We start from the raw sequence: 24,395 nt of genomic DNA, 5'->3' as shown, positions 1-24,395 counted from the left end.
GTATATATCAATGTATAAAGTTGTAGCAGGACTGCAATACAACAATACACTAGCTATAGCAGGATAGCAGTATATTGATTTCAGCAGCACACTGATTCAGTGCCAAGGTTTTAAAGTCGGCTAGTCGACTCTAGTCGTCTGAGCACCGATAAGGTGACTAATCACGATTAGTCATCGATTTGCTCGATTAGTCGAGTCTAGTCGACTCCTAGTCGTCCTATAGTCGTCCACCTATAACAAGACCATATGTATATATCAATATATAAAGTTGTAGCAGGACTGCAATATAACAGTACACTAGCTGTAGCAGGACAGCAGTACACTGATTTCAGCAGCACACTGATTCAGTGGCGGACCCAAGATTTCTTGACTGGGTATGCGAGATCAAGAGATGTCCTAGGGACATTGCTGTAGTGGCCTACTGGGTTGGGAGGATAGCTGCGGAAGGCAGAAACTAATGGGTCTGATAAGATAGTGGAGGAAGTTTTGAAGAGTAGAGATAGTGTTGCATACAGCGCTAGTGGGGGGCCTCTACAGTGCATATAGCTGCGGAAGGCAGAAACTAATGGGTCTGATAACAGTATACTATGTGCTATTTATATTTTGCAAAACAGCGCTAGTGGGGGGCCTCTACATACTAGAGCCTCTGCGTGATGGAGGGGGCGCAGCTGACGCTCGAGCAGAGGGCCGCCGGAGCATAGCAGGGCGGCAGGAGAGGAGGGCAGCGGCGATGGAGAAGGTGCGGCGGCGCTGGAGAAGGGTGCACGCGCGAGCGCGACTGTGCGCTGCGTAATGTGTGTACAATATTGGAACAAGTAGGGCAAAACAGTATTGGTGCTGTACAGATGGTGGGCTAGCCCATGTAATAGAGACCGGATTAGTGGCCCAAAACAGGCAAAACTAGTCAATGACTATACCTAGTCGGACGACTAATCGCTTCGTAGTCACTCTAATCGAGTCGGAGGCCCTAATCAAGCTCCCTCTAGCGATGAGGCCGACTAATCATGATTAGTCAGACGACTTTAAAACCTCTATTAATACTGGTCACCATCTAGGTGGAGCACGTTATATCTCTGCACCATTAGCTTGAGATACATAAAAATACCATAAAACATATTCTTTTGTTTAGTTTACATCTATTATTTGGTCTAGCCTACTTTTCTTATCTAGTTTAGTTTCCTCAATTAACATGAAACTTTCTGGTATGGGTAATTCCATTCTTCACACTTCTTTAATATATCTTTCTTACAAGGGATTCACTAAAATCCTGTGCATTTTCCAAAGGCATATCTTGTGTTTCCTCTTCAATCCTCTTGATCAGCAACCAGTTTCCTAACAATTTGACGTATACTAGAATTGCCTTCTGCTATGTTTTCAAGTAAAAAGAATCTATGAAACTGATGCTGCTTACTAAGGGAATAAACATGAAAGCATGTAATTTTGGGAATTTCCACTGATAGTAGTATAGTAATTTACATATCCACTTCCTCTCAAATCAAATAGAGCAATTCACTTGATGATTCTGCTTTGCGATGCCTGCATATAGATTAAATAAAGGGTATGAGAAGTTTAAGAGGAAATATGATTAAATCTGTACAGATATCTCAGTGCAGGCTTACATTTTGTCCGGAAGCAGGGCTGCTTCAGTGCTGGATCATCTTCAGGTGGTTGCTGTCCAAAGATCATCTCGCAGCTCATGTCCTCAAAATCTGAACAGTGGTAATATAGTACAGTAAGTTCCATTATCCCTGAGAAAGGGCTTATTAGAACAGAACATAAGCTAATATCCTCTTTTTTTTTTTGGTATGGATCAGATACAGAGATAATTTAGTAAGGTTTAAAACACTGCTTTGCAATATATAAGAATGGACAAAGTAGTGAAGATAAGCCTGTAGATCATAATCGGTGCCATTAAGCTAACATTCATGGCTGTTACCACTTATCGGTGATAGCAACTTGACATGACAAAAGGAGTGCCTAGTAATGTCCAACACAAACTGGTGTCCAATTATTTGGACCGATGTTATTAAATGTCAACATCTTTTGACCTTGATACAATGATTTGTGTGCTTGAAATATTCGCCAAGAATCAGTCAACGCTCGAAATAATTGCTTGGGGGGGGAGTAAGAGAGATTAATGCTTTGTTCATTGAAACATGCTGGCTAGTCAAGGTGCTTGTACTGTACTTGGTAAGCACTAAATTGTGGAATGGTTGGAATAGACACTACCATCTCAACACTTGTCTCTGTTACTAGTAGTTTTCCACTAAGAGTTACAAGTAAGAGCTACCCTATTTTCTCTGTACAGATTGATTGCAATTGCTCTATAACCTACAGACATGTTGGTCCACTTCAGTCTTTTCTGTCCACCAAACGGCACCTTGTGATTCCCATGCCCAAAAAAAGGCGTAGTGTCTCAGTTCAGACGGTGTGCGTGGCAGGATCATTAGATAGATTTACATTATGAAACTAACTTCTGTATTGTTATTTTTTCCATGTGAGAATCTTGGTGCGTTGCTTTCAGAGTCATTAAGATTCTGTTTCAGAGCTAGCATGACGAGTTGTGTAATGTTGAGCTACAGAGTAATTAGGCTTGTGACCAAGGGAAGTTTCAGTTAATGTTTTGCTGGCTTGAATGACAGTCCACTGAAAAAAAAATTCAATTTTCCTCCCAGCTTTAGTCAGTGGCAGGAGCAGATTAATTTTTTCTTGGAATCCAAAACTTGGAAGCAGTTTTACTCTCGGTAAATGTTATTCTCTCGATCGGGTAATCGTTTCCATGGACAAGACCAAGCGGAGGTGTGGAAAAAACTTACTGGGAGACATGTAGACAGCCGTGCCAAGTGAATCCTGGATGAACCTCTGGCATGGGATTTTGCAGAGGTTCGTGCACATTCCGACACAGTTGGTGCTTTCCAGAAATCTGTCAGAGTAGGATAATGAAGAAAAAAGGTCAGGAATTCTCGACCAATTTTTTTTATTTTTATTTTTTGGTATGCCTGTACCGTGCTATTAGTTTTTCTTTTTCTTTTTGTGGCAGCTGCTGCACTGCATGGGTAGAATTGTGTATTGCACTATATATCCTGTAGTTTCCTCCCCCCTTTTTTTCAAGTGCATCCCTATTTTTGTAGCTAGCTAGTTCGTGGAGTATGAGTAGGATTGTGAGATCGCCACAGCTACGACGACAGAGGGGCAGTAGTAGTACATGCTGCATATCCCAGCCGTAGTTCCTCCTTACCTTTTCCCCGATCGAGTGGTTTTACTTGAGTAAAGATTGACGTATTTATTGCAAAAAGGTTTAATTTACGCTGAGCTAATTCATGGTGCAGGACCGTAACCTGTCGATCTCACACACAGCAGCTAATTCAGTATTTGTGATGGGACATCTGACGATAGAATTAATTATCGTGGTTCAGTTACATATATTCGTGCATGTTTAACTTTTTTTTTTGGTTCTATTCAACCAAAGAATAATTTCTGGATGACGAGAATTTAGTACCTGCATTTGGGTATGTAGACCACGTTCCTCTCTTCCCTTCCATCCACTTGGGATTCCCTGACCTTGCAAATGTTCGGTGACACAATGATTACTCGCACAACCTTTATGGGGACGCATATGTCTATGTATATGTAAGAACGCAAAGAAAAAGGAAAAAAAACCATATTGCATTGCATGACTACTACTGCATTCTCCACTACTCTACTACTACTACATGCATGCACTTGGTGCATGCTCCGCATTAATTAACCCTTAAACTAACGATACTCTGTGCACTGCAGGCTATTCTGGGAAGAAAGAAATACTCTAGTTATTTTAATTATACCTCACATGGTCCGACGAGCCAAGGGAAGAACACCGTGGTGAAGGCGGCGAAATACTCCCGCGAGAATCGAGAGGGTGGCATCATCACCTTGATCTGCATATGCATGCAACAGTCAGGTAAGGAAATAAAAACGCAACCAAAATCCACCTTTTTATTATATTCAAAGAACCCCTGACCCTACTTTAATGTGTAGGCTTTCTTTCTTTTCTTTTTTTCTTTTTTCCTTTCGTGACGAAAGAGTTTTATTTATTTTTATAATCTTGTTTTGCAATAGCTTTGCTCGCAGGCAGCATGTGTATATGTTAAAATCAAGTGTGTGTGTATATATATATTTGCCATGGTGAGGATGTAGCTGGGGAAGGCCCGTTGGAGAGCGCTGGCCACAGTGTCCCACTGCTGGTCAACCCTGAACAGCGCGGAGATGGCCAGGGCCGCCTCTATCAGGCCCTCGTAGCCGTCCTTTCCGTTCTTCATCCCTGCAATGCATGCACACACAACATATGCATGAACCAGATATGCTACTAGCTGCTATGTCGACACAGAATTAATTTTACAAGAGAGATGGAAAATAAAATAGGATTTTTTAAGCTGGTGTCCTTAGTTTTGTTGGTGTCCTCGTTTTTAAAACTTAGTCGTGTTTTTTTCTTCTTCTCAGTTTTAACCTTCTAGTGTTATATATAGAGCAGAAAGGTAAAACTGAAAAAAAAACATGACTAATAATAAAAATGAGGATACCATTAAAACCGATGACACCAGCTTAAAAAAACCCAATAAAGTAGACATCAAGTACGCTAGTTGTTATATTAGTCGACCCAGCTGCTACAAGCGATATAATCTACATGCATCGCGTGCATGCAGTCGCTTATTAGTTACATGGCGGATCCACCAAGAAGGGTCGACCGATCGACCATTGACATGCATGCAGCACAAAGATTTGGATCGCTAGCAGCCGGTGCTGTGTGCAGCGTGTGCAGGGCGCAACAAGTGTGCTGTGCGTACTGCGTACGTACCAGAAGCTTCTTGAAGGTTCCGGGACAGGTACCCGATGGCCAGCTTGTCGAACCAGTTGTCGCGGTACGTGGTGGCGGTGGCGGTGGCAGTGGCAGGCGGCGGCACCTGATGCGGCCTCGCCATGACGGCTCGCACGGCCGTCGTCTTCCTCCTCGAGTAGCTCTGTTTCGTCGCAGAGCGTGCTGCTGCTGCTGAGGACGAAACTGGTAGGGCGACGGCAGCAAGGAGCGTACAAGTGGCGGCGGCGACCTCCATGTCGAGCGAGGGAGGGGAACAGAGAGAGAGAGGGTGCTCGGTGATATATGCAGCTCAGCCTCTACTCTAGGGCGTTGTGACTTGTGCTTGTGCCTTGGCTTGGTCGTATATATGGTCAAGATAGAGAGAGACAGAGAGAGACCAAATAGCAGGGAGGCGGCATCTTCCGTGCGGCGGCCTAGGAATCAGCATCAGCTAGGAAGCTTTCTGTCGTCATCTCCGATCCGAAATTAAATCCTCCGTTGCAATCACATCGGCTCCTGTCAACTCAAAACCCATTTAATTAGTTAGTGTGTGCTAGTAGTACAGGTGAACACAATTAAGTCGGGTTGGGGTTGGAGACTAGTGAGCGATAAGTAAAAACATGGCTAATAGTTTCGGCATCACGTTCATCACAATTTAGCCATGGGACGGACGATGGCGAGTTGGACTGGACGGACAAAAGGCATCTGCTGCTCACGGGAATATCTGGGGACACCACCAAATGCCATGCCATGCCAAGCGTTTTTGGAATCCACACGTAAGAGCAACTCCAACGGACTGCTTAAAAATTGTTCCCAAAAACTTTATATTAGAGCATCTCCAATAGTTATGTAAATTTAGCACCCTAAATTACAGATTTAAGAAGTTGCTAAATCACTTTAAGGAGTAGAAAAGTGTGTGTGCTCCAACAGTTCTCTATTTACTGGTTGCTAATTTTTAATTATCCATATCAACAAAAAAGTGAGTGGGCATGTTTTCTATTTTTAATTGAGCTAGCACATCAACAACCTTCCATAATGTCTTGAAAGGTCGAAGTTGTCGATGAAAAACTAGAAGGTCGCGGCGACGGCATGAAGACAACACATGACATTGAAGATAGATTTGTGGTCAATGGGACGGTGGGACGACACAAAACGGTAGCCGAAATATGGTTTTCGCGATGAATTTAGAACCAACAATGATTTATGGAGTCCCAACGAGGTTCGTAAATGTAGGGATGAAATTGGGTTTTGTAGGGAGTCTGTAAATTTAAGGACCTGCTTTACATAACCATTGGTGAAGAGTTTTTCCCGAAAACTCCTTAAATTCATATTTAAGGAGTTGTTTACATAACTATTGGAGATGCTCTAAAAATTTTTAAACCCACAACAGACTGCTAAAAGCTTAACCCTTAAATATTTGAAACTGCCTACGTGGGCCAGTAGAGATTAGATGGGCCTGATACGTTTGCATCTATCTTTCCTGCATTATTTCATGTGCTGCATAATTTGCTCAATTCGCTATTATTGCTTACTGAATCAATATTGAGACAGTTATTTGCTCAATTCCCCTCTGCTAACTTACTAAATTATAACTGAATTCAAAAGAATAGAGACAAGATTACATGGTCCACTTAAATGAACCAAATCGAAATAATTCAGAAACAGATACCAATGCCACATGCATGAACAAAACTTAAATAATTCAGAAACAAATAGCAGCGCCACTTACAGGTGGCAGATTGACACAAGTTGATAACATGGTCCAAACTCAGATTGACACACATTCAGAAACATGTAGCAAACTGACTAACACTCAGATTACATGTTCCAAACTGACAATTACTACCAAATTGAGAGAACATGTAGCAAATTGGTAAACATGATGGCTTTAGCACCTTGTATCTGCAATTAGACAACTCTATATCTAACATCGTATAAAGAAAAGAAATCAACATTCAACACATTAAGGCAGCCCAAGGAACCACAATTCTGATCTAAAAATCACAATGTGCCCTCCATTCACCATCGTACTAATGAAATCAAGAGCAAAATATGCCACAAGAAAGCCCACAATTCTGATTGCAACAACACAGTGCGTCTCCTATTCGCTAAAGAGAAACAAATAATGAAACGCCTCTATCACCAATCTCTCAAGTCTCAAGCTGCAGAAGTAGAACATCAGGCAAGAATGCAGAGGGTGCAGCCTAGGAAATCGGGTGCAGCTCATCCCACTTGGTCTCGTAGCTAGTAGCACGCCCGTGCACCGTGTACAACATTAGTTGCTGCGACTGTTGTTGCGCCGATAAGGCCTGCTGCAACCCCGCACCCACAGGCAACGCCTAGCATCCGAGGCCGGGTGCTCCTCCACCTTGGCATGTACCTCGCAAGTCCACTCCGCCACCGAGGACATGGACTGCAACGCCACCCATCTGCCATTGGAGGAGCCTTCCGCCGGTAGCCACCACCTCCCACATCCTCTGGCTATCACAGGAAGCTTGCAGCTGCAGAACCGGACCAAGTGACGTCGTCGGCTACATCTCACGGTCCCTGGCAACGACGCAGAGGTCGTTACTGAGCTCGACGCCGACGAAGCCTCTCCCACCGCTGCCTCCCACCATGTCTCGACCAAGGAAATGCACGTGAGGATGAAAAATGTCGTGGAAACCAGTGGGATGGAGGCACTCAAAGCGATTGGGGAGGATTTTACCTCCCGCATATATGCAGGATGAATCTGCGTGGATGCGTGGCCGCGAAAATGTTGGGGAAGTTTGTGTGGTCCGTTGGAGGAGAAAAAAACACGATTTCCCCTAAAAAACATTTTTCGGGAGTTTTGCATGTTTTCTTGGAGTTGCTCTAACCGTCGTCGACTCATCGTTGTGATACATACATGATACATGCATACCTATTGATAATAGATCGTGATGTAAATGCTCCTACATAATTTATTATGGCTCAAAATTATTTCTATGTTAAAAATAAATATAAATAAAGTCGGACCCTAATTCGATCCGAATCTTAAATTGGATAATGATCCCCGTCAGTAGTCGGGTGTTGAGTAATAACCACTGAATGACGAGGGAGGGAGGAACCCGGACGCCCAAAAAATCCCCCCACCCCCAGCGCGGCAATGCCGTCATGTGCCCGCATCTCCTCCGCCGTCTCCACCGCCGCCGCATCCTCCTCCTCGCCGCCGCCGCATCCTCCTCCTCGCTGCCGCCGCCGCATCCTCGCCGCCGCCACGGCGCGCGTGCGGGAGGGGACGCTCCGCCCTGAGGAGGCACACGACCTGCTCGACGAGTTGCAGCGTCGAGGCACGCCCGTTCTCGAGCGCGATCTGAACGGCTTCCTCGCGGCGCTCGCGCGTGCGCCGTCCTCCGCCGCCTGCAGGAGTGGCCCTGCCCTCGCCGTCGCGCTCTTCAACCGCGCGGCGTCTCGGGCTCAAGGACCGCGGGTGCTGTCCCCCACATCCCACACCTACGCCATCCTCATGGACTGCTGCACCCGCGCGCACCGCCCAGAGCTAGCGCTGGCGTTCTTCGGCCAGCTCCTCAGGACAGGCTTGCGCGTCAATATCATCATCGCTAACCACCTTCTCGAGGGCTTTTGTGAAGCGAAGCGGACAGACGAGGCTTTGGACATCCTTCTCCACAGAACGCCTGAGTTGGGCTGTGTGCCCGATGTTTTCTCGTACAGCATACTTCTGAAGAGCCTCTGCGACCAAGGAAAGAGTGGCCAGGCAGATGATTTGCTACGGATGATGGCTGAAGGGGGAGCTGTCTGCTCGCCCAACGTGGTTGCCTACAATACAGTAATCGACGGCTTTTTTAAGGAGGGTGACGTAAATAAAGCATGTGATCTATTCAAAGAAATGGTACAGCGGGGCATTCCACCTGATTTAGTGACTTATAACTCTGTGGTCCATGCCCTGTGTAAGGCAAGAGCAATGGACAAGGCAGAGGCTTTCCTTCGACAAATGGTCAATAAACGTGTTCTGCCAAATAACTGGACATATAATAACTTGATATATGGATACTCCTCCACAGGACAGTGGAAGGAGGCGGTTAGGGTATTTAAAGAAATGAGAAGACACAGCATCTTACCAGATGTTGTTACTTTGAGCATGTTGATGGGTTCCCTTTGCAAGTATGGAAAAATCAAGGAAGCTAGAGATGTTTTTGACACAATGGCAATGAAGGGCCAAAATCCTGATGTTTTCTCCTACAATATTATGCTCAACGGGTACGCTACTAAAGGATGTTTAGTTGATATGACAGATCTCTTCGATTTGATGCTAGGTGACGGTATTGCACCTGACTTTTATACTTTTAATGTGCTGATCAAGGCATATGCAAACTGTGGAATGCTAGATAAGGCTATGATCATCTTCAATGAAATGAGAGACCATGGAGTGAAACCTGATGTGGTAACCTATAGGACAGTGATTGCTGCCCTCTGCAGAATCGGTAAGATGGATGATGCTATGGAAAAATTTAATCAGATGATTGATCAAGGAGTAGCACCTGACAAATATGCATACAATTGCCTGATTCAAGGTTTTTGTACTCATGGTAGTTTACTGAAAGCCAAGGAATTGATTTCGGAAATAATGAATAATGGCATGCATCTTGACATTGTTTTCTTCAGTTCGATAATTAACAACCTTTGCAAACTGGGAAGGGTAATGGACGCACAAAATATATTTGACTTAACTGTAAATGTTGGTCTGCATCCTGATGCTGTGGTGTATAGTATGCTGATGGATGGGTACTGTCTTGTTGGCAAGATGGAGAAAGCATTAAGAGTATTTGATGCTATGGTGTCAGCTGGCATTGAACCAAACGTTGTAGTGTATTGTACACTTGTTAATGGCTATTGTAAAATTGGAAGGATTGATGAAGGATTGAGTCTTTTCAGAGAAATGCTGCAAAGGGGAATAAAGCCTTCAACTATTTTATACAGCATCATAATTGATGGGTTATTTCAGGCCGGGAGAACAGTTCCTGCAAAGATGAAATTCCATGAAATGACAGAAAGTGGTATCGCTATGGACATATGTACATACAACATAGTTCTTCGTGGACTTTTTAAAAATAGATGCTTTGATGAAGCAATCTTTCTTTTCAAAGAATTACGTGCAATGAATGTAAAGATCAATATCATAACTCTCAATACCATGATAGATGGAATGTTTCAAACCAGGAGAGTTGAAGAAGCTAAGGATCTGTTTGCTTCTATCTCGAGAAGTCGGCTGGTGCCTAATGTTGTGACTTACAGTATAATGATCACAAATCTTATAAAAGAAGGATTGGTGGAAGAGGCAGAAGATATGTTTTCATCCATGCAGAATGCTGGCTGTGAGCCCAATTCTCGATTGCTGAATCATGTAGTCAGGGAATTACTAAAGAAAAATGAAATAGTCAGGGCTGGAGCTTACCTGTCCAAGATTGACGAGAGGAATTTCTCACTTGAACATTTAACTGCAATGTTGCTGGTCGATCTCTTCTCAAGCAAAGGAACTTGTAGGGAACAAATAAGATTTCTCCCTGCAAAGTATCATTTTCTTGCAGAGGCCAGTCCGTGATTGATATGTTGATTTTTTTTGGAATCAGTCCTTGCACGCACCTGTCACAGTTAAACTAGTATATGATCTTAACTAAAACCATTGGTTTACTTCATGTTCATGTTTCTCGGAAGATTTTCTTCTCATTTGACCTGCTTGATATGCAGATGTTCATTTACTTTTGATCCAATATATGCAGAGCGTTTTATGTTTTTCGAAGCATATTCGTTCCGGTGCTGATGTAGCTATGTGCTCTCCGTACACAACTGATGTGTGATTCTCTCTTGTAGCATGTTTTATCATGTCTGTTAACACAGCCGATGTTGCATTTATGAGGAATGACGTTATAACTGCTGGGAGAATAATGTAGCATGCTGAATCCTGTTTTGGGCCCTGGCTGAGCCGCCCAGTTCGTCATGACCAGCAAGGTAATGTTCATCTACATGTCTAGTTTGCTCATCTTGTCTTTGAGAAGGGACACCCTTAGCTGTTTACATTAACAAATAGATAGCGTTCTTCCTCATTAGTGATTGCAACCAAAGGCAGTCTGGCCTAATGCTGTGGCTTGTAAGGGCAAAGTGGATACCCTGCTGCTGGGTAGTACTAGTATATTGCTGTTCAAACCTGCAAATGTAAGTTTTAAACAAACCTGCCATTTCTATCTACTGTACTATGCACGTGCACTTGAAACATATAACTTTCATTCATGTTCAGTTAGCATATAAGTATATGCATTAATGATTAAGTTCATGCACCGGCCGATTCACAACACTGAAATACTGATGCCACAGATCTGGGATCAGCTGATGGATGAAGAACAATCAGTAGTCTCTGGGTAAAATAGCATGCCTGCGCAAGCGAGCGGACATGAGTGACAAGAAGCGGTGAGTGCCTGCCTGCCTCCATTTAAGGGCCTGTTCGTTCTCATCTTAATTCATGTGGATTGGATAGGATTAGGTGGGATTAAAATCCATGGTGGGATTGGGTGTAAGAATGACCGGACAAGGCCTAATGTGTATCAGCAGATTGACAACGCAACAAGAGCGAAGCCACAAGAGGTTTCAGGGTAGGGTACCATCTAATGTGTATCAGCAGCAGCAGGTTTTTCTCAGGTGTTAAGAACCACCGACATGAAAAAGCACCGAGTTTGCTCGTTCATTCCTTGGCAGCCTTGTCGATGAGCTCCTGTGGATGCGGGGGATGACGCCGCCGCCGCTGGCGGCGATGGTAGCCTTGATCAGGGTTTCCAGCTCGTCGTTCCCGTGGATCGCCAGCTGAAGGTATCGTACAAAACCGATTTTTTTCCCACTCCCGCTCAACATTTAAAACTGTTTTTTTCCCCACTCCGCTCAGCATAAGCAGAGAAGCATATGGTGGCCATGGCTATGCTATTTAGGAACAGAAGGCAAAAACAGAGAGGGAAATTGAACAAGGAATAAACAAGAGATTGTATAGGAAGCTTGATACGAAATGGAAGCAGAGCATTGTGGTCAGACCAGCACCATCTCTAAGGGAGAACAAAGAGAAGGCAAGCAGAGCCTGTGCACGTATTGGTTGGTTCAGTTGTGCGGTTGCTCTTTTTGGCTCTTATCTTCGTCGCCATTCTTATATTTGTAGGATTGTGGAAATGTAAACCGTTCAAGCTGCTGCATTAGTAGCAGCTAGTAGTATCTGTGATTCAGAAATCTAAAAGTTGTGACTTGTGAGGCAGCCTGCTGCCTTGTTCATGTAGAATGAACCTTGTGTAGATGAGTTGCAAGGTGTGAGTGTTCCATATATTATTGTAGGATGAGTTAGAATCCTGAATGTCAAGTGCTTATTACGTGGATGCAAAATGCAAATAAATAATGTGATGCAGACCACGGCGCTGCTCAGTACACAACTAGTAATTACACGGTATCTACCTTGACACAGTAGGAGAGGGTACCCTAGTTTCGAGGTATCGGCATTATTTATTAGAATTACTGAGAGACTAGTCGTTTTAACGGGTCAGCCATTCAAAAAAACCTAGTGAAAGAGAGCGAACAAAAATAATTATTTTATAGCCTTCAGCCATTCAAAATTATTAGTATATATATTAATAATAACTATCCTCTATAAATTAAACATAAAGAAACACGAAACTGTAGTAGTTAAGGCACAATACTATAGACCTTATGACCTGTGTTTGACTAACCAATGTTCTTTATTTTTTTACTAGTTATATGTCACTTAGGTGCTTTATTTTTTTACTAGTTATTCGATGATTCACAGATGGTTTGCTTAAATGGTTTCACTTAGGTGCTTTTGATATAATCATGTACTTATGTTTAATTGGGAATTTTGGGATACACTTACAACTAGTAAGTCAGACTAGTAAGTTAGGCATTGTTAATAAAATATTGACCTACTAAAATACTTACCGCTTATCCATAGCCTACCTTGTTGACTTTGCATTATTCCTCCCACTTGATGAGCCTCAACCATAAGTGAGCTCACCCCTTGCTAATATTTTGATCAGAGGATGATGATGAAGACATTGCAGATGATATCGACGAGTACTAAGTCTAACGATGCGCGAGTCACATTTCTGTGGAAGAGTGTCCATGTTTAATTCCGCCGTACTTTGATAATTATACTTGTTAAGATACTTTGATCTGGATGATGTAATAAAGTTACTCTACTCCCTTTATCTTTTGATATATTACACTTGTGACGTTATCATATATATATATGAAAAATGGATCATGGCACACATATGCTATGTATTCGGTTTTGCCCCAAAACCGGGTGTGACAAAAATGCAAATAAATAATGTGATGCAGACCACGACCCTACTTAGTTCTTCAGTACGCGACTATAGGTAATCACATAGGTATCTACCTTGACACAGTAGGAGTCGGGGACCATAATTAGGGGTACCCTCAAGACGCCTAATTCTCAGCTGGTAACCCCCATCAGCATAAAGCTGCAAAGGCCTGATGGGTACGATTAAGTCAGAGATCAGTCCACACGAGTGACTCGATCACGCTTCGCCCGAGCCTAGCCTCGGCCAAGGGCAGCCGACCTCGAGAGACTTCCGTCTCGCCCGAGGCCCCCCTTTTTAACGGCGGACACACCTCCGGCTCGCCCGAGGCCCTGGCTTCGCTTAGAAGCAACCCTGACTAAATCGCCGTGCCGACTGACTAGGTTGCAGGAGCATTTAACGCAAAGGTGGCCTGACACCTTTATTCTGACACGCGCCCCCCGGCAGAGCCGAAGTGACCGCCGTCACTCCACCGCTCTACTGACCAGTCTGACAGAAGGACAGCGCCGCCTGCGCCACTCCGACTGCAGTGCCACTCGACAGAGTGAGTCTGACAGGCAGTAGGCCTTGCCAAAGGCGCCATAGCGAACTCCGCCCCGCCCGACCCCAGGGCTCGGACTCGGGCTAAGACCCGGAAGACGGCAAACTCCGCTCCGCCCGACCCCAGGGCTCGGACTCGGGCTAAGACCCGGAAGACGGCGAACTCCGCTCCGCCCGACCCCAGGGCTCGGACTCGGGCTAAGACCCGGAAGACGGCGAACTCCGCTCCGCCCAACCCAGGGCTCGGACTCGGGCTAAGACCCGGAAGACGGCGAACTCCGCTCCGCCCGACCCCAGGGCTCGGACTCGGGCTAAGACCCAGAAGACGGCGAACTCCGCTCCGCCCGACCCAGGGCTCGGACTCGGGCTCAGCCCCAGAAGACGACGAAACTCCGCCTCGCCCGACCCAGGGCTCGGACTCCGCCCTGGCCTCGGCCGAACGACCTCCGCCTCGCCCGACCCGATGGCTCGGACTTGGCTTCGGCAACAGAAGACAGACTCAACCTCGGCTTCGGAGGAGCCCCCACGTCGCCCGACCTAAGGCGCAGGCCCGCCACGTCAACAAGGAGCGCCATCATCATCCTACCCCGAGCCGACTCGGGTCACGGAGAACAAGACCGACGTCCCATCTGGCCAGCTCCGCCAGATGGACAATGATGGCGCCCCACAAGCTCTGTGACGACGGCGGCTCTCAGCTCTCTTACGGAAGCAGGGCGACGTCATCAAGGACTCGACCGCTCCAACAGCTGTCCCTCCGCCAGGCTCCGTCGCTCCTCCAACAGCGACGACATCACGCCAGCAAGGTGCCAAGACCTCTCCGGCTGCCACATTGGCATGTACCTAGGGCGCTAGCTCTCTCTCCGCTAGACACGTAGCACTCTGCTACACCCCCCATTGTACACCTGGATCCTCTCCTTACGACTATAAAAGGAAGGACCAGGGCCTTCTTAGAGAAGGTTGGCCGCGCCGGGACGAGGACGAGACAGGCGCTCTCTTGGGGCCGCTCGCTTCCCTCACCCGCGTGGACGCTTGTAACCCCCCTACTGCAAGCGCACCCGACCTGGGCGCGGGACGAACACGAAGGCCGCGGGATCTCCACCTCTCTCACGCCTGTCTCCGGCCGCCTCGCCTCTCCCCCCTTCGCGCTCGCCCACGCGCTCGACCCATCTGGGCTGGGGCACGCAGCACACTCACTCGTCGGCTTGGGGACCCCCCGGTCTCGAAACGCCGACAGTTGGCGCGCCAGGTAGGGGCCTGCTGCGTGCTGACGAACAGCTTCCCGTCAAGCTCCAGATGGGCAGTCTCCAGCAACCTCTCCGGCCCGGGACGGTGCTCCGTTTCGGGAGTCTCGAGTTCATGTCCTTCGACGGCAGCTACGACATGATACTCCTTCCACCGCCGCGCGACAACGACAATGGCGGCCGACAACCCGCCCGCCGGCGGCGGAATCGGCGACATCTTCCCCGCGTGGCGGAAGAACAACATTCGAGCTCGCTCCGTCCTCTCCCCCGCCAACGGAGGAGGAGGCGGGGCAACCAAGGCCAAGCGGGAGGCCGCGCTTCGTCAGCCGTCGAGCGAATCGACGCCCCCGACGCCCCGACGGAAGGCACGCTAGGCGTCGACCTCACGTTCGAGACGAAGGCAAGCGCCGTCCCTCCGCGACACGCCGATCCCGAGCAAGAAGACGACGCCAGCGCGCTCGCGGAAAGCCTGCAGGACGTCGCCCTCGTACCCGGGATGACGGTGCAACCAGTCCCCGATGTGACTACGTCGCTCCTCGTCGACCAAAAGGTACCGACTAACTCCCATCTTACGTCATTTCGACTCGGCCTCAACCCGCCAAGCGACCTCGCCTTGGCGGGCGCTCTCATTGAGGCGAGTGCAACCCCACTGGGGTTTCGTATGCGGTCGCCTTGGGACCGGTTGACGGACGTCTCGACCTACGGGCCCTCTGGGTCCGAGGAAGATGACGATCCCAGCATCTGTTGGGATTTCTCTGGACTTGGCAACCCCAGTGCCATGCGGGACTTCATGACCGCGTGTGACTACTGCCTCTCCGACTGTTCCGACGGAAGCCGCAGCCTCGACGACGAGGGCTGCGGCCCGAGCCGCGAATGTTTCCACGTTGAGCTGGGAGATCCCTCCGAAGGCAACCATCTTGGCATGCCGGAGGACGGTGATTTCCCTAGGCCCGTGCCTCACGCCGACATCCCGCAGGAGCTAGCTGTGGTCCCCGTTCCGGCAGGGGGACACGACCCACAGCTCGAGCAAGTCCGTGGGGCGCAGGCCAGGCTCGACGAGGGAACAGGAGCGCTTGAGACAATCCGCCGGGACGTCGGGCAGGTATGGGCGGGCCAACCCCCAGCCGGAGAAATACGTCACCTGCCCCAGGGTCTCCAGCACCGCGTCGCCAACGATGTCAGGGTCAGGCCGCCGCCCGCATCCAGCGGGGTTGGTCAGAACCTGGCAGCCGCAGCGATGCTCCTCCGCGCGATGCCGGAGCCATCAACCACCGAGGGTCGGCGAATCCAGGGAGAGCTCAAGAATCTCCTGGAAGGCGCTGCGGCCCGACGGGCCGAGAGCACTGCCTCCCGAGGGCAGGGATATCCCTCGGAACCTCATGCCGCGACTTCCCGATTCATGCGGGAAGCCTCGGTCTACACCGGGCGCACGCGCAACACCGCGCCTGCGGCCCCGGGCCACCTCGGCAACGAGCACCATCGACGCGACCGTTGGGCCCACCTCGACGAAAGGGTGCGCCGAGGTTACCACCCCAGGCGTGGGGGACGCTACGACAGCGGGGAGGATCGGAGCCCCTCGGGCGACTCGACCTCCCAGTCTGCTTCGGAACGCCCTCCAACTTCCGAAGGGAGACCCTGACGTTCGAGGTGGTCGGGTTCCGAGGAACCTACCACGCTGTACTGGGGAGGCCATGCTACGCGAAGTTCATGGCCGTCCCCAACTACACCTACTTGAAGCTCAAGATGCCGGGCCCCAACGGGGTCATCACCGTCGGCCCCACGTACAAACACGCGTTCGAATGCGACGTGGAGTGCGTGGAGTACGCCGAGGCCCTCGCCGAGTCCGAGGCCCTCATCGCCGACCTGGAGAACCTCTCCAAGGAGGTGCCAGACGTGAAGCGTCACGCCGACAACTTCGAGCCAGCGGAGACGGTTAAGGCCGTCCCTCTCGACCCCAGCGGCGACACCTCCAAGCAGATCCGGATCGGTTCCGGGCTCGACCCCAAATAGGAAGCAGTGCTCGTCGACTTTCTCCGCGCAAACGCCGACGTCTTTGCGTGGAGTCCCTCGGACATGCCCGGCATACCGAGGGATGTCGCCGAGCACTCGCTGGATATTCGGGCCGGAGCCCGACCCGTCAGGCAGCCTCTGCGCCGATTCGACGAGGAGAAGCGCAGAGTGATTGGCGAGGAGATCCACAAGCTAATGGCAGCAGGGTTCATCAAAGAGGTATTCCATCCCGAATGGCTTGCCAACCCTGTGCTTGTGAGGAAGAAAGGGGGGAAATGGCGGATGTCTGTAGACTACATTGGTCTCAACAAAGCATGTCCGAAGGTTCCCTACCCTCTGTCACGCATCGATCAAATCGTGGATTCCACCGCTGGGTGCGAAACCCTGTCCTTCCTCGATGCCTACTCAGGGTATCACCAGATCCGGATTAAAGAGCCCGACCAGCTCGCGACTTCTTTCATCACGCCGTTCGGCATGTACTGCTATGTCACCATGCCGTTCTGTTTGAGGAATGCGGGCGCGACGTACCAGCGGTGCATGAACCATGTGTTCGGCGAACACATCGGTCGCACAGTCGAGGCCTACGTCGATGACATCGTAGTCAAGACAAGGAAGGCTTCCGACCTCCTCTCCGACCTTGAAGTGACATTCCGATGTCTCAAGGCGAAAGGAGTCAAGCTCAATCCTGAGAAGTGTGTCTTCGGGGTGCCCCGGGGCATGCTCCTGGGGTTCATCGTCTCCGAACGAGGCATCGAAGCCAACCCGGGGAAGATCGCAGCCATCACCAGCATGGGACTCATCAAGGACTTAAAAGGCGTACAGAGGGTCATGGGATGCCTCGCGGCCCTGAGCCGCTTCATCTCACGCCTCGGCGAAAGAGGTCTGCCTCTGTACCGCCTCTTAAGGAAGACTGAGTGTTTCGCTTGGACCCCTGAAGCCGAGGAAGCCCTCGAGAACCTGAAGGCGCTCCTTACGAAGGCGCCTGTCTTGGTGCCCCCAGCTAATGGAGAAGCCCTCTTGGTCTACGTCGCCGCCACCACTCTGGTGGTTAGCGCCGCGATTGTAGTCGAGAGGCAAGAGGAAGGGCATGCACTGCCCGTTCAGGGGCCAGTCTACTTCGTCAGCGAGGTACTGTCCGAAACCAAGATCCGCTACCCACAAGTTCAGAAGCTGCTGTATGCTGTGATCCTGACGAGGCGGAAGTTACGACACTACTTCGAGTCTCATCCGGTAACTGTGGTGTCATCCTTCCCCCTAGGGGAGATCATCCAGTGCCGAGAGGCCTCGGGCAGGATCGCAAAGTGGGTGGTGGAAATCATGGGCGAAACGATCTCGTTCGCCCCTCGGAAAGCCATCAAGTCCCAGGTGTTGGCGGACTTCGTGGCCGAATGGGTCGACACCCAGCTGCCGACGGCTCCGATCCAACCGGAGCTCTGGACCATGTTTTTCGACGGGTCGCTGATGAAGACAGGAGCCGGCGCGGGCCTGCTCTTCATCTCGCCCCTCGGAAAGCACCTGCGCTACGTGCTGCGCCTCCATTTCCCGGCGTCCAACAATGTGGCCGAGTACGAAGCTCTGGTCAACGGGTTGCGGATCGCCATCGAGCTAGGGGTCAGACGCCTCGACGTCCGCGGTGATTCGCAGCTCGTCATCGACCAAGTCATGAAGAACTCCCACTGCCGCGACCCGAAGATGGAGGCCTACTGCGATGAGGTTCGGCGCCTGGAAGACAAGTTCTTCGGGCTCGAGCTCAACCACATCGCTCGGCGCTACAATGAGACTGCAGACGAGCTGGCTAAAATAGCCTCGGGGCGAACGACGGTCCCCTCGGACGTCTTCTCCCGGGATCTGCATCGACCCTCCGTCAAGATCGACGACGCGCCCGAGCCCGAGGCACCCTCGGCTCAGGCCGAGGCGCCCTCGGCTCGACCCGAGGCACCCTCGGCTCAGCCCGAGGTACCCTCGGCCCCCGAGGCCGAGGTACTGAACGTCGAGGAGGAGCAGAGCGGGGCCGCGCCTGATCGAAACTGGCAGGCCCCGTACCTGCGATATCTACGCCAGGGAGAGCTACCCCTCGATCAAGCCGAGGCTCGGCGGGTAGCACGACGCGCCAAGTCGTTCGTCTTGCTGGGCGACGAGGAGGAGCTCTACCACCGGAGCCCCTCAGGCATCCTCCAGCGATGCATCTCCATCGCCGAAGGTCAAGAACTCCTGCGAGAAATACACTCGGGGGCTTGCGGACATCATGCAGCGCCTCGAGCCCTTGTCGGGAATGCTTTCCGGCAAGGCTTCTACTGGCCAACGGCGGTGGCTGACGCCACTAGAATTGTCCGCACCTGCGAAGGGTGCCAATTCTATGTGAAGCAGACCCACCTGCCCGCTCAGGCTCTGCAGACGATACCCATCACCTGGCCCTTCGCTGTATGGGGTCTGGACCTCGTCGGTCCCTTGCAGAAGGCGCCCGGGGGCTACACGCACCTGCTAGTCGCCATCGACAAATTTTCCAAGTGGATCGAGGTCCGACCCCTGAACAGCATCAGGTCCGAGCAGGCGGTGGCGTTCTTCACCAACATCATCCATCGCTTCGGGGTCCCAAACTCCATCATCACCGACAACGGTACCCAGTTCACCGGCCAAAAATTCTTGGATTTTTGCGAGGATCACCACATCCGGGTGGACTGGGCCGCCGTGGCTCATCCCATGTCGAATGGGCAAGTAGAGCGTGCCAACGGCATGATTCTACAAGGGCTCAAGCCTCGGATCTACAACGGCCTCAACAAGTTCGGCAAGCGATGGATGAAGGAACTCCCCTCGGTGGTCTGGAGCCTAAGGACGACGCCGAGTCGCGCCACGGGTTTCACGCCGTTTTTCCTGGTCTACGGGGCCGAAGCTATCTTGCCCACTGACCTGGAATACGGCTCCCCGAGGACGAGGGCCTACACCGATCAAAGCAACCAAGCTAGCCGGGAAGAATCGCTGGACCAGCTGGAGGAGGCTCGGGACAGGGCCTTACTACACTCGGCGCGGTACCAGCAGTCCCTGCGACGCTACCACGCCCGAGGGGTCCGACCCCGAGACTTCCAGGTGGGCGACCTGGTGCTTCGGCTACGGCAAGACGCCCGGGGAAGGCACAAACTCACGCCCCCCTGGGAGGGGCCATTCGTCATCGCCAAAGTTCTGAAGCCCGGAACATACAAGCTGGCCAACAACCAAGGCGAGATCTACGGCAACGCTTGGAACATCAAACAGCTACGTCGCTTCTACCCTTAAGATGTTTTCAAGTTGTTCATATACCTCGCACCTACGCAAAGTTTAGTCATCAAGGAAGGGTCGGCCTAGCCTCGGCGAAGCCCGACCCTCCCTCGGGGGCTAAAAGGGGGGAGACCCCCTCTGCGTCGAAATTTTCCTCGAAAAAGGATCTCTTTTTAGCAGAATTTCTTTCGTGCTTTTTGACTGCTTCAAAAAGCGGATCCTGGAAACGACGGAGTACACGTAAGCAGCCAAGGCCGACCGAGCCGAGGGACTCCTACGCCTCCGGGATACGGATACCTCACTCATCACCTTCTGCGATAAGTAACTCGCGTTCGGATAAAGTGATTCCGCGGACCGAACAAGTCTTCACGTTCGGAAGCTCTTCTGCCGAGACGGTCCTTCAAGCCTTCTCGACTGAATCGGTGACAGGGCCTCATGGACGGGCGAAAGTACGCGTAAGCGGCAAGGCCGACCGAGCCGAGGGACTCCCACGCCTCTGGGATACGGATACCTCACTCGTCACCTTCCGCGAGAAGCAACTCTCACCCACACAAACATCCCTGTTACCGACGGAAAGTCCAGATGCTCGAAATAAGAGGAAGGAAGACGCGGCTTTACAACGGAGCGAGGGTGTGTTTTCTGGCCTCGGCGGCCGCAGAAGGCACACGCTACAAGACAATCTGATCCTGCAGGCTCGGGTCTTCACGCTGAAGGGGGCTGCAGCACCCTCGGCATCGACGATGCCTTCAGCAAGGTCCGACCCAGCCTCGGACGGCGACGCGGTCCAGGGACTTCTCCGGGAATCCGGCCCGAGCAGGCGGCTCGGCCGGTTACCCCTGGGGCCTCGGCCAAGCATTTTCCAAGGGCGCCAGCCCGACCCGAGGCCTCGGGTCATCGACTCCGACATCGAGCCCCGATGACGGGCAACCCGGCTAGGCTCCGGCCAACCAGGTTCCCATTTTCGAGCCAACTCCACCTCTGTTCGTACTGATATCGCTACCCCTGGCCTCGGCTCATCGAAGAGCGGCCGAGGGGTCTCTTTAACCAAGCTAGAGGAGCCTCAGACAACAAGGCCGATCGAGCCGAGGGATTCCTACGCCTCCGGGATACGGATACCTCACTCGTCACCTTGACACGGGGTGACTCATGCTTGGTGAAGCGATTCAGATAATCAACAGACGAGACTTAGTGCTCGAAAATGAGGAAAAAACACGGCTCCGTGCCGAAGTTATATACATGTTCAGGCCTCGACAGCCGCAATGAACAAACACACTGGCATTCGAGGTGCCATCACAAACGGAACTCCGGTTCCGTCCCCGCGGGTACGAGCGGCCTCGGGCCTGCGGGGCGACGATCATCGGGAGGCTCGCTAGTGACCTCTGCGGCGGCAGCCATGGTCCCGGGCGGACGCGGCCACCGGGGGGCTCTTGTTCGCGGTCCCGCTCAAGGGACGCGAACCAGCCATCAAAGCCAAAGAGCAGGCCGCACCCAAGCGCTCCGGCAGATCCTCGCTGCCGTCCTCGCCGCAAATGCGAGGGGAAGGACGGAATGTTGCATCCTAGCTGGGCAGCAACAGTTCGCCTTCCCCGGCATGACTGGAGGACGTCTCCGTCGTAGCATGGGAGGGCGATTGCCACCACCAGAAGCTGGAAGAGGAGGTGGTCCGCCGACCCGCGCAGGAGGTAGAGCCCCGGCTCGCCTCGCTCTCCGCCCCAGCGAGGATGACGAACACCCCCGATGCTGGGGGCGGGGTCACAGCCTGGTTTGCCTCTCCCCATCCAGGAGCTGGAGGTCACCGTCTTGGGTGACCGCCGGCGGAGGAGAACAACCAGGCTGCGTGATGAAAATCCTTGAAGCCGAACGATGGCTGAAAGGTACCAACTCCCACGGAGTTGCGTTCCTCCGACGAGGAGGCAGAAAGACGGCGGGTACCCCCCATCCGGGGGCTTGGAAGATGGAAGGACGTGACGCATAAGGGAGGAAGAAGACATGGTTGCCTTCCGAAAGGAGTCGCCCTCCTTTTAAAGGCGACTCTCCCTACGTGCGCCTCCGAACGCTACGGGCCGAGTCTTCTCCAACACGCTCCAAGGCCCTCCCCTGCGGCGCGGGGGCTGGGTCCCGCATGTCATGCAAACCGACTCAGAAGCAGAAGAAGCCAAACCGCCGCGCGCGGCGCACACAACCGCCCAGCGGTTACAAGCGATTCCCCACTTTCGCCCAGACCAACGGGCGGGAGGGGCGGACAGCCATGCAGGCGGCACGCAACCGCGCCAGGTGGACGCGCTTCTCCGACTTCTGACGCGCCGGCTTGGAGGCCCAGGCCCACGCGTCGCGCAACCAGCGCGCCAGCTGCTGCATGCGAGTAACCGCACCGCCACTTGTGCCACCGTCGCGCCTCTTCGGTTGCGGAGCCTATGCCACGACTCGAGGCAACCCAGCAGCGCCAGCCTGGCGCGACGGTCAAAGCGGCCGAAAGTGGGCCGGCAGTAATAGCGGTGGCAGGCGGGCGGGCGCAGCAGTCACGTCGTCAGCCAGGCTCACGTCCCATCCTGGGACGGCAAGAGAGCCTCCCCCACGGCATGAAGACGGTGCACCCGTGATCCGTTCCTCGAACGGCTCGCGCACGCGCAACGACCGCCCCGCCAACCACTCGCCCCGTCGCATTAACTCCGCGGCGGGACAGGCGGCGCTTCTGGTAGGAGAAGCGGACGACGCTTCTCCTTCGCCGTAATAACCGCGTCAAAAAAGGTACGCCACGTCGTTCGATTTCGTATCCTTTTCCTTTTTCCTCTTTCTCTATCTCTTGCAACAGGGACCGGGAAAGGGGGATACCCCGAAAAGGATCCTTCCCTGTGAAGGAACCGGGCTCCGAGCCCCCCCCTACTGATCAGAGGTTCGAAGGCTGGCCCCCCGAGGGGTTCAACAGTCGCCTCAGATCGCGTGGGCCCGACACCCACTACTGGTCAGGGGTTCGAAGGCCAGCCCCCCGAAGGGCTCCATGGCCGCCTCAGGCTACTCGGGCTCCGCGCCCATTACTGATCAGGGGTTCGAAGGCTGGCCCCCGAAGGGTTCACAGTCGCCTCAGACGCCGAGCGAGGGATGACCAGGGGTACGTTCGATACATAACCGAGGCTCGGGCTGCGCTCCCGAGGTACCCTAGGACATTTCCGAGACCAGCGGGAACGATCTTGTAACGGAATCCCATCGGAGGGAGGCATCGAGCCCTCGGACCCCGTCGCCAGGGGACCGGGTCCGGCAAATCACCCGCAGGTACTTTTGGGCGTGCCTCTGGGCCCCTAGCCGACCCCCAACGAACGGGGCACGGACGTCCACTCGGATCACCCGCTTGCAGCTCACCGGAGACACCATGTTCGGTGCCCATCGAGGGTAACATGGCGCTCTCCCCCCCTCCTCCTTGCGGAAAGGCGACGTAGGGGCGTATATAAAAAAGCCGAGTCTGTCCCTGATCGTCCTCTCGCCCTGTGCGGAGGCTCGGGGGCTGCTCTCGCAAACCCGGCTCCGGCCAAACCGTTGACAGCGTCAACATACCAGCCCGAGAGCTTGGGCCCCGACCGTGCACCCGGGCTACGGCCAGTTCGCATGAGGGAACAACCAGACCAGCCGAAGCATTACGCAAGGCATTAAGACCTCGAAGGAGTGTAACCACTCCTCCGAGGCCTCGGGGGCTACACCCGGCGGGTGCGCTCGCGCGCACCCACCGGAACAAAGTACAACCGAGAAAGGCTGGTCCCCTTGCAAAAAAGTGCGACGAAAGCCTCCAAGCGAGTGCTAACACTCCCTTCGAGGCTCGGGGGCTACTGTCGGGGACCATAATTAGGGGTACCCTCAAGACGCCTAGTTCTCAGCTGGTAACCCCCATCAGCATAAAGCTGCAAAGGCCTGATGGGTACGATTAAGTCAGGGATCAGTCCACACGAGTGACTCGATCACGCTTCGCCCGAGCCTAGCCTCGGCCAAGGGCAGCCGACCTCGAGAGACTTCCGTCTCGCCCGAGGCCCCCCTTTTTAACGGCGGACACACCTCCGGCTCGCCCGAGGCCCTGGCTTCGCTTAGAAGCAACACTGACTAAATCGCCGTGCCGACTGACTAGGTTGCAGGAGCATTTAACGCAAAGGTGGCCTGACACCTTTATCCTGACACGCGCCCCCCGGC

General features: G+C 52.2%; 2 protein-coding genes across 20 annotated transcripts; one reads left to right on the top strand and one right to left on the bottom strand.

Annotated features, from left to right (window-relative positions):
- Nucleotides 1-1,141: 1,141 nt before the first annotated feature.
- On the bottom strand, nt 1,142-5,199 carry LOC100277925 (uncharacterized). Of its 2 annotated transcripts, none has more exons than NM_001151368.2 (7): nt 4,835-5,175; nt 4,161-4,300; nt 3,825-3,917; nt 3,500-3,561; nt 2,817-2,923; nt 1,620-1,709; nt 1,142-1,536 (listed from the first exon to the last, which is right to left on the bottom strand). In NM_001151368.2, exons 1-7 carry the CDS (start codon nt 5,088-5,090, stop codon nt 1,496-1,498), a joined length of 789 nt encoding a protein of 262 aa, NP_001144840.1. In that variant the 5' UTR covers nt 5,091-5,175; the 3' UTR covers nt 1,142-1,495. The 2 variants fall into 2 exon arrangements, 1 of the variants encoding a protein (NP_001144840.1); XR_002749918.2 differs by having other exon boundaries at nt 1,204-1,536; nt 3,500-3,556; nt 4,835-5,199.
- Nucleotides 5,200-7,860: 2,661 nt separating this feature from the next.
- LOC111589241 (protein Rf1, mitochondrial) lies at nt 7,861-12,200 on the top strand. Of its 18 annotated transcripts, XM_035965576.1 has the most exons (6): nt 7,861-10,822; nt 10,922-11,026; nt 11,186-11,278; nt 11,346-11,460; nt 11,564-11,674; nt 11,748-12,200. In XM_035965576.1, exon 1 carries the CDS (start codon nt 7,962-7,964, stop codon nt 10,413-10,415), a length of 2,454 nt encoding a protein of 817 aa, XP_035821469.1. In that variant the 5' UTR covers nt 7,861-7,961; the 3' UTR covers nt 10,416-10,822; nt 10,922-11,026; nt 11,186-11,278; nt 11,346-11,460; nt 11,564-11,674; nt 11,748-12,200. The 18 variants fall into 18 exon arrangements, with proteins under 18 accessions (XP_035821469.1, XP_035821471.1, XP_035821470.1 ...); XM_035965578.1 differs by having other exon boundaries at nt 11,420-11,460; nt 11,564-12,200; XM_035965577.1 differs by having other exon boundaries at nt 11,420-11,674.
- The last annotated feature ends 12,195 nt before the right edge of the window (nt 12,201-24,395 follow it).

The sequence above is a fragment of the Zea mays genome, chromosome 2 (genome assembly GCF_902167145.1).
Source record: "Zea mays cultivar B73 chromosome 2, Zm-B73-REFERENCE-NAM-5.0, whole genome shotgun sequence".
NCBI classification, from domain to species: Eukaryota; Viridiplantae; Streptophyta; class Magnoliopsida; order Poales; family Poaceae; genus Zea; species Zea mays.
Note: the sequence above shows the minus strand (reverse complement) of the source record. Positions and strands in the feature narration are given on the sequence as shown.

What these genes read in the sequence shown, in the direction of transcription:
- LOC100277925 (NM_001151368.2), bottom strand. Translation starts at nt 5,090, where the DNA reads ATGGAGGTCGCCGCCGCCACTTGTACGCTCCTTGCTGCCGTCGCCCTA. An exon ending in GAACCTTCAAGAAGCTTCTG is followed by an intron (nt 4,301 to 4,834) that starts GTACGTACGCAG and finishes CATGCATTGCAG; the next exon opens with GGATGAAGAACGGAAAGGAC. An exon ending in GGCTGTCTACATGTCTCCCA is followed by an intron (nt 1,710 to 2,816) that starts GTAAGTTTTTTC and finishes ACCACTGTTCAG; the next exon opens with ATTTTGAGGACATGAGCTGC.
- LOC111589241 (XM_035965573.1), top strand. Translation starts at nt 7,962, where the DNA reads ATGCCGTCATGTGCCCGCATCTCCTCCGCCGTCTCCACCGCCGCCGCA.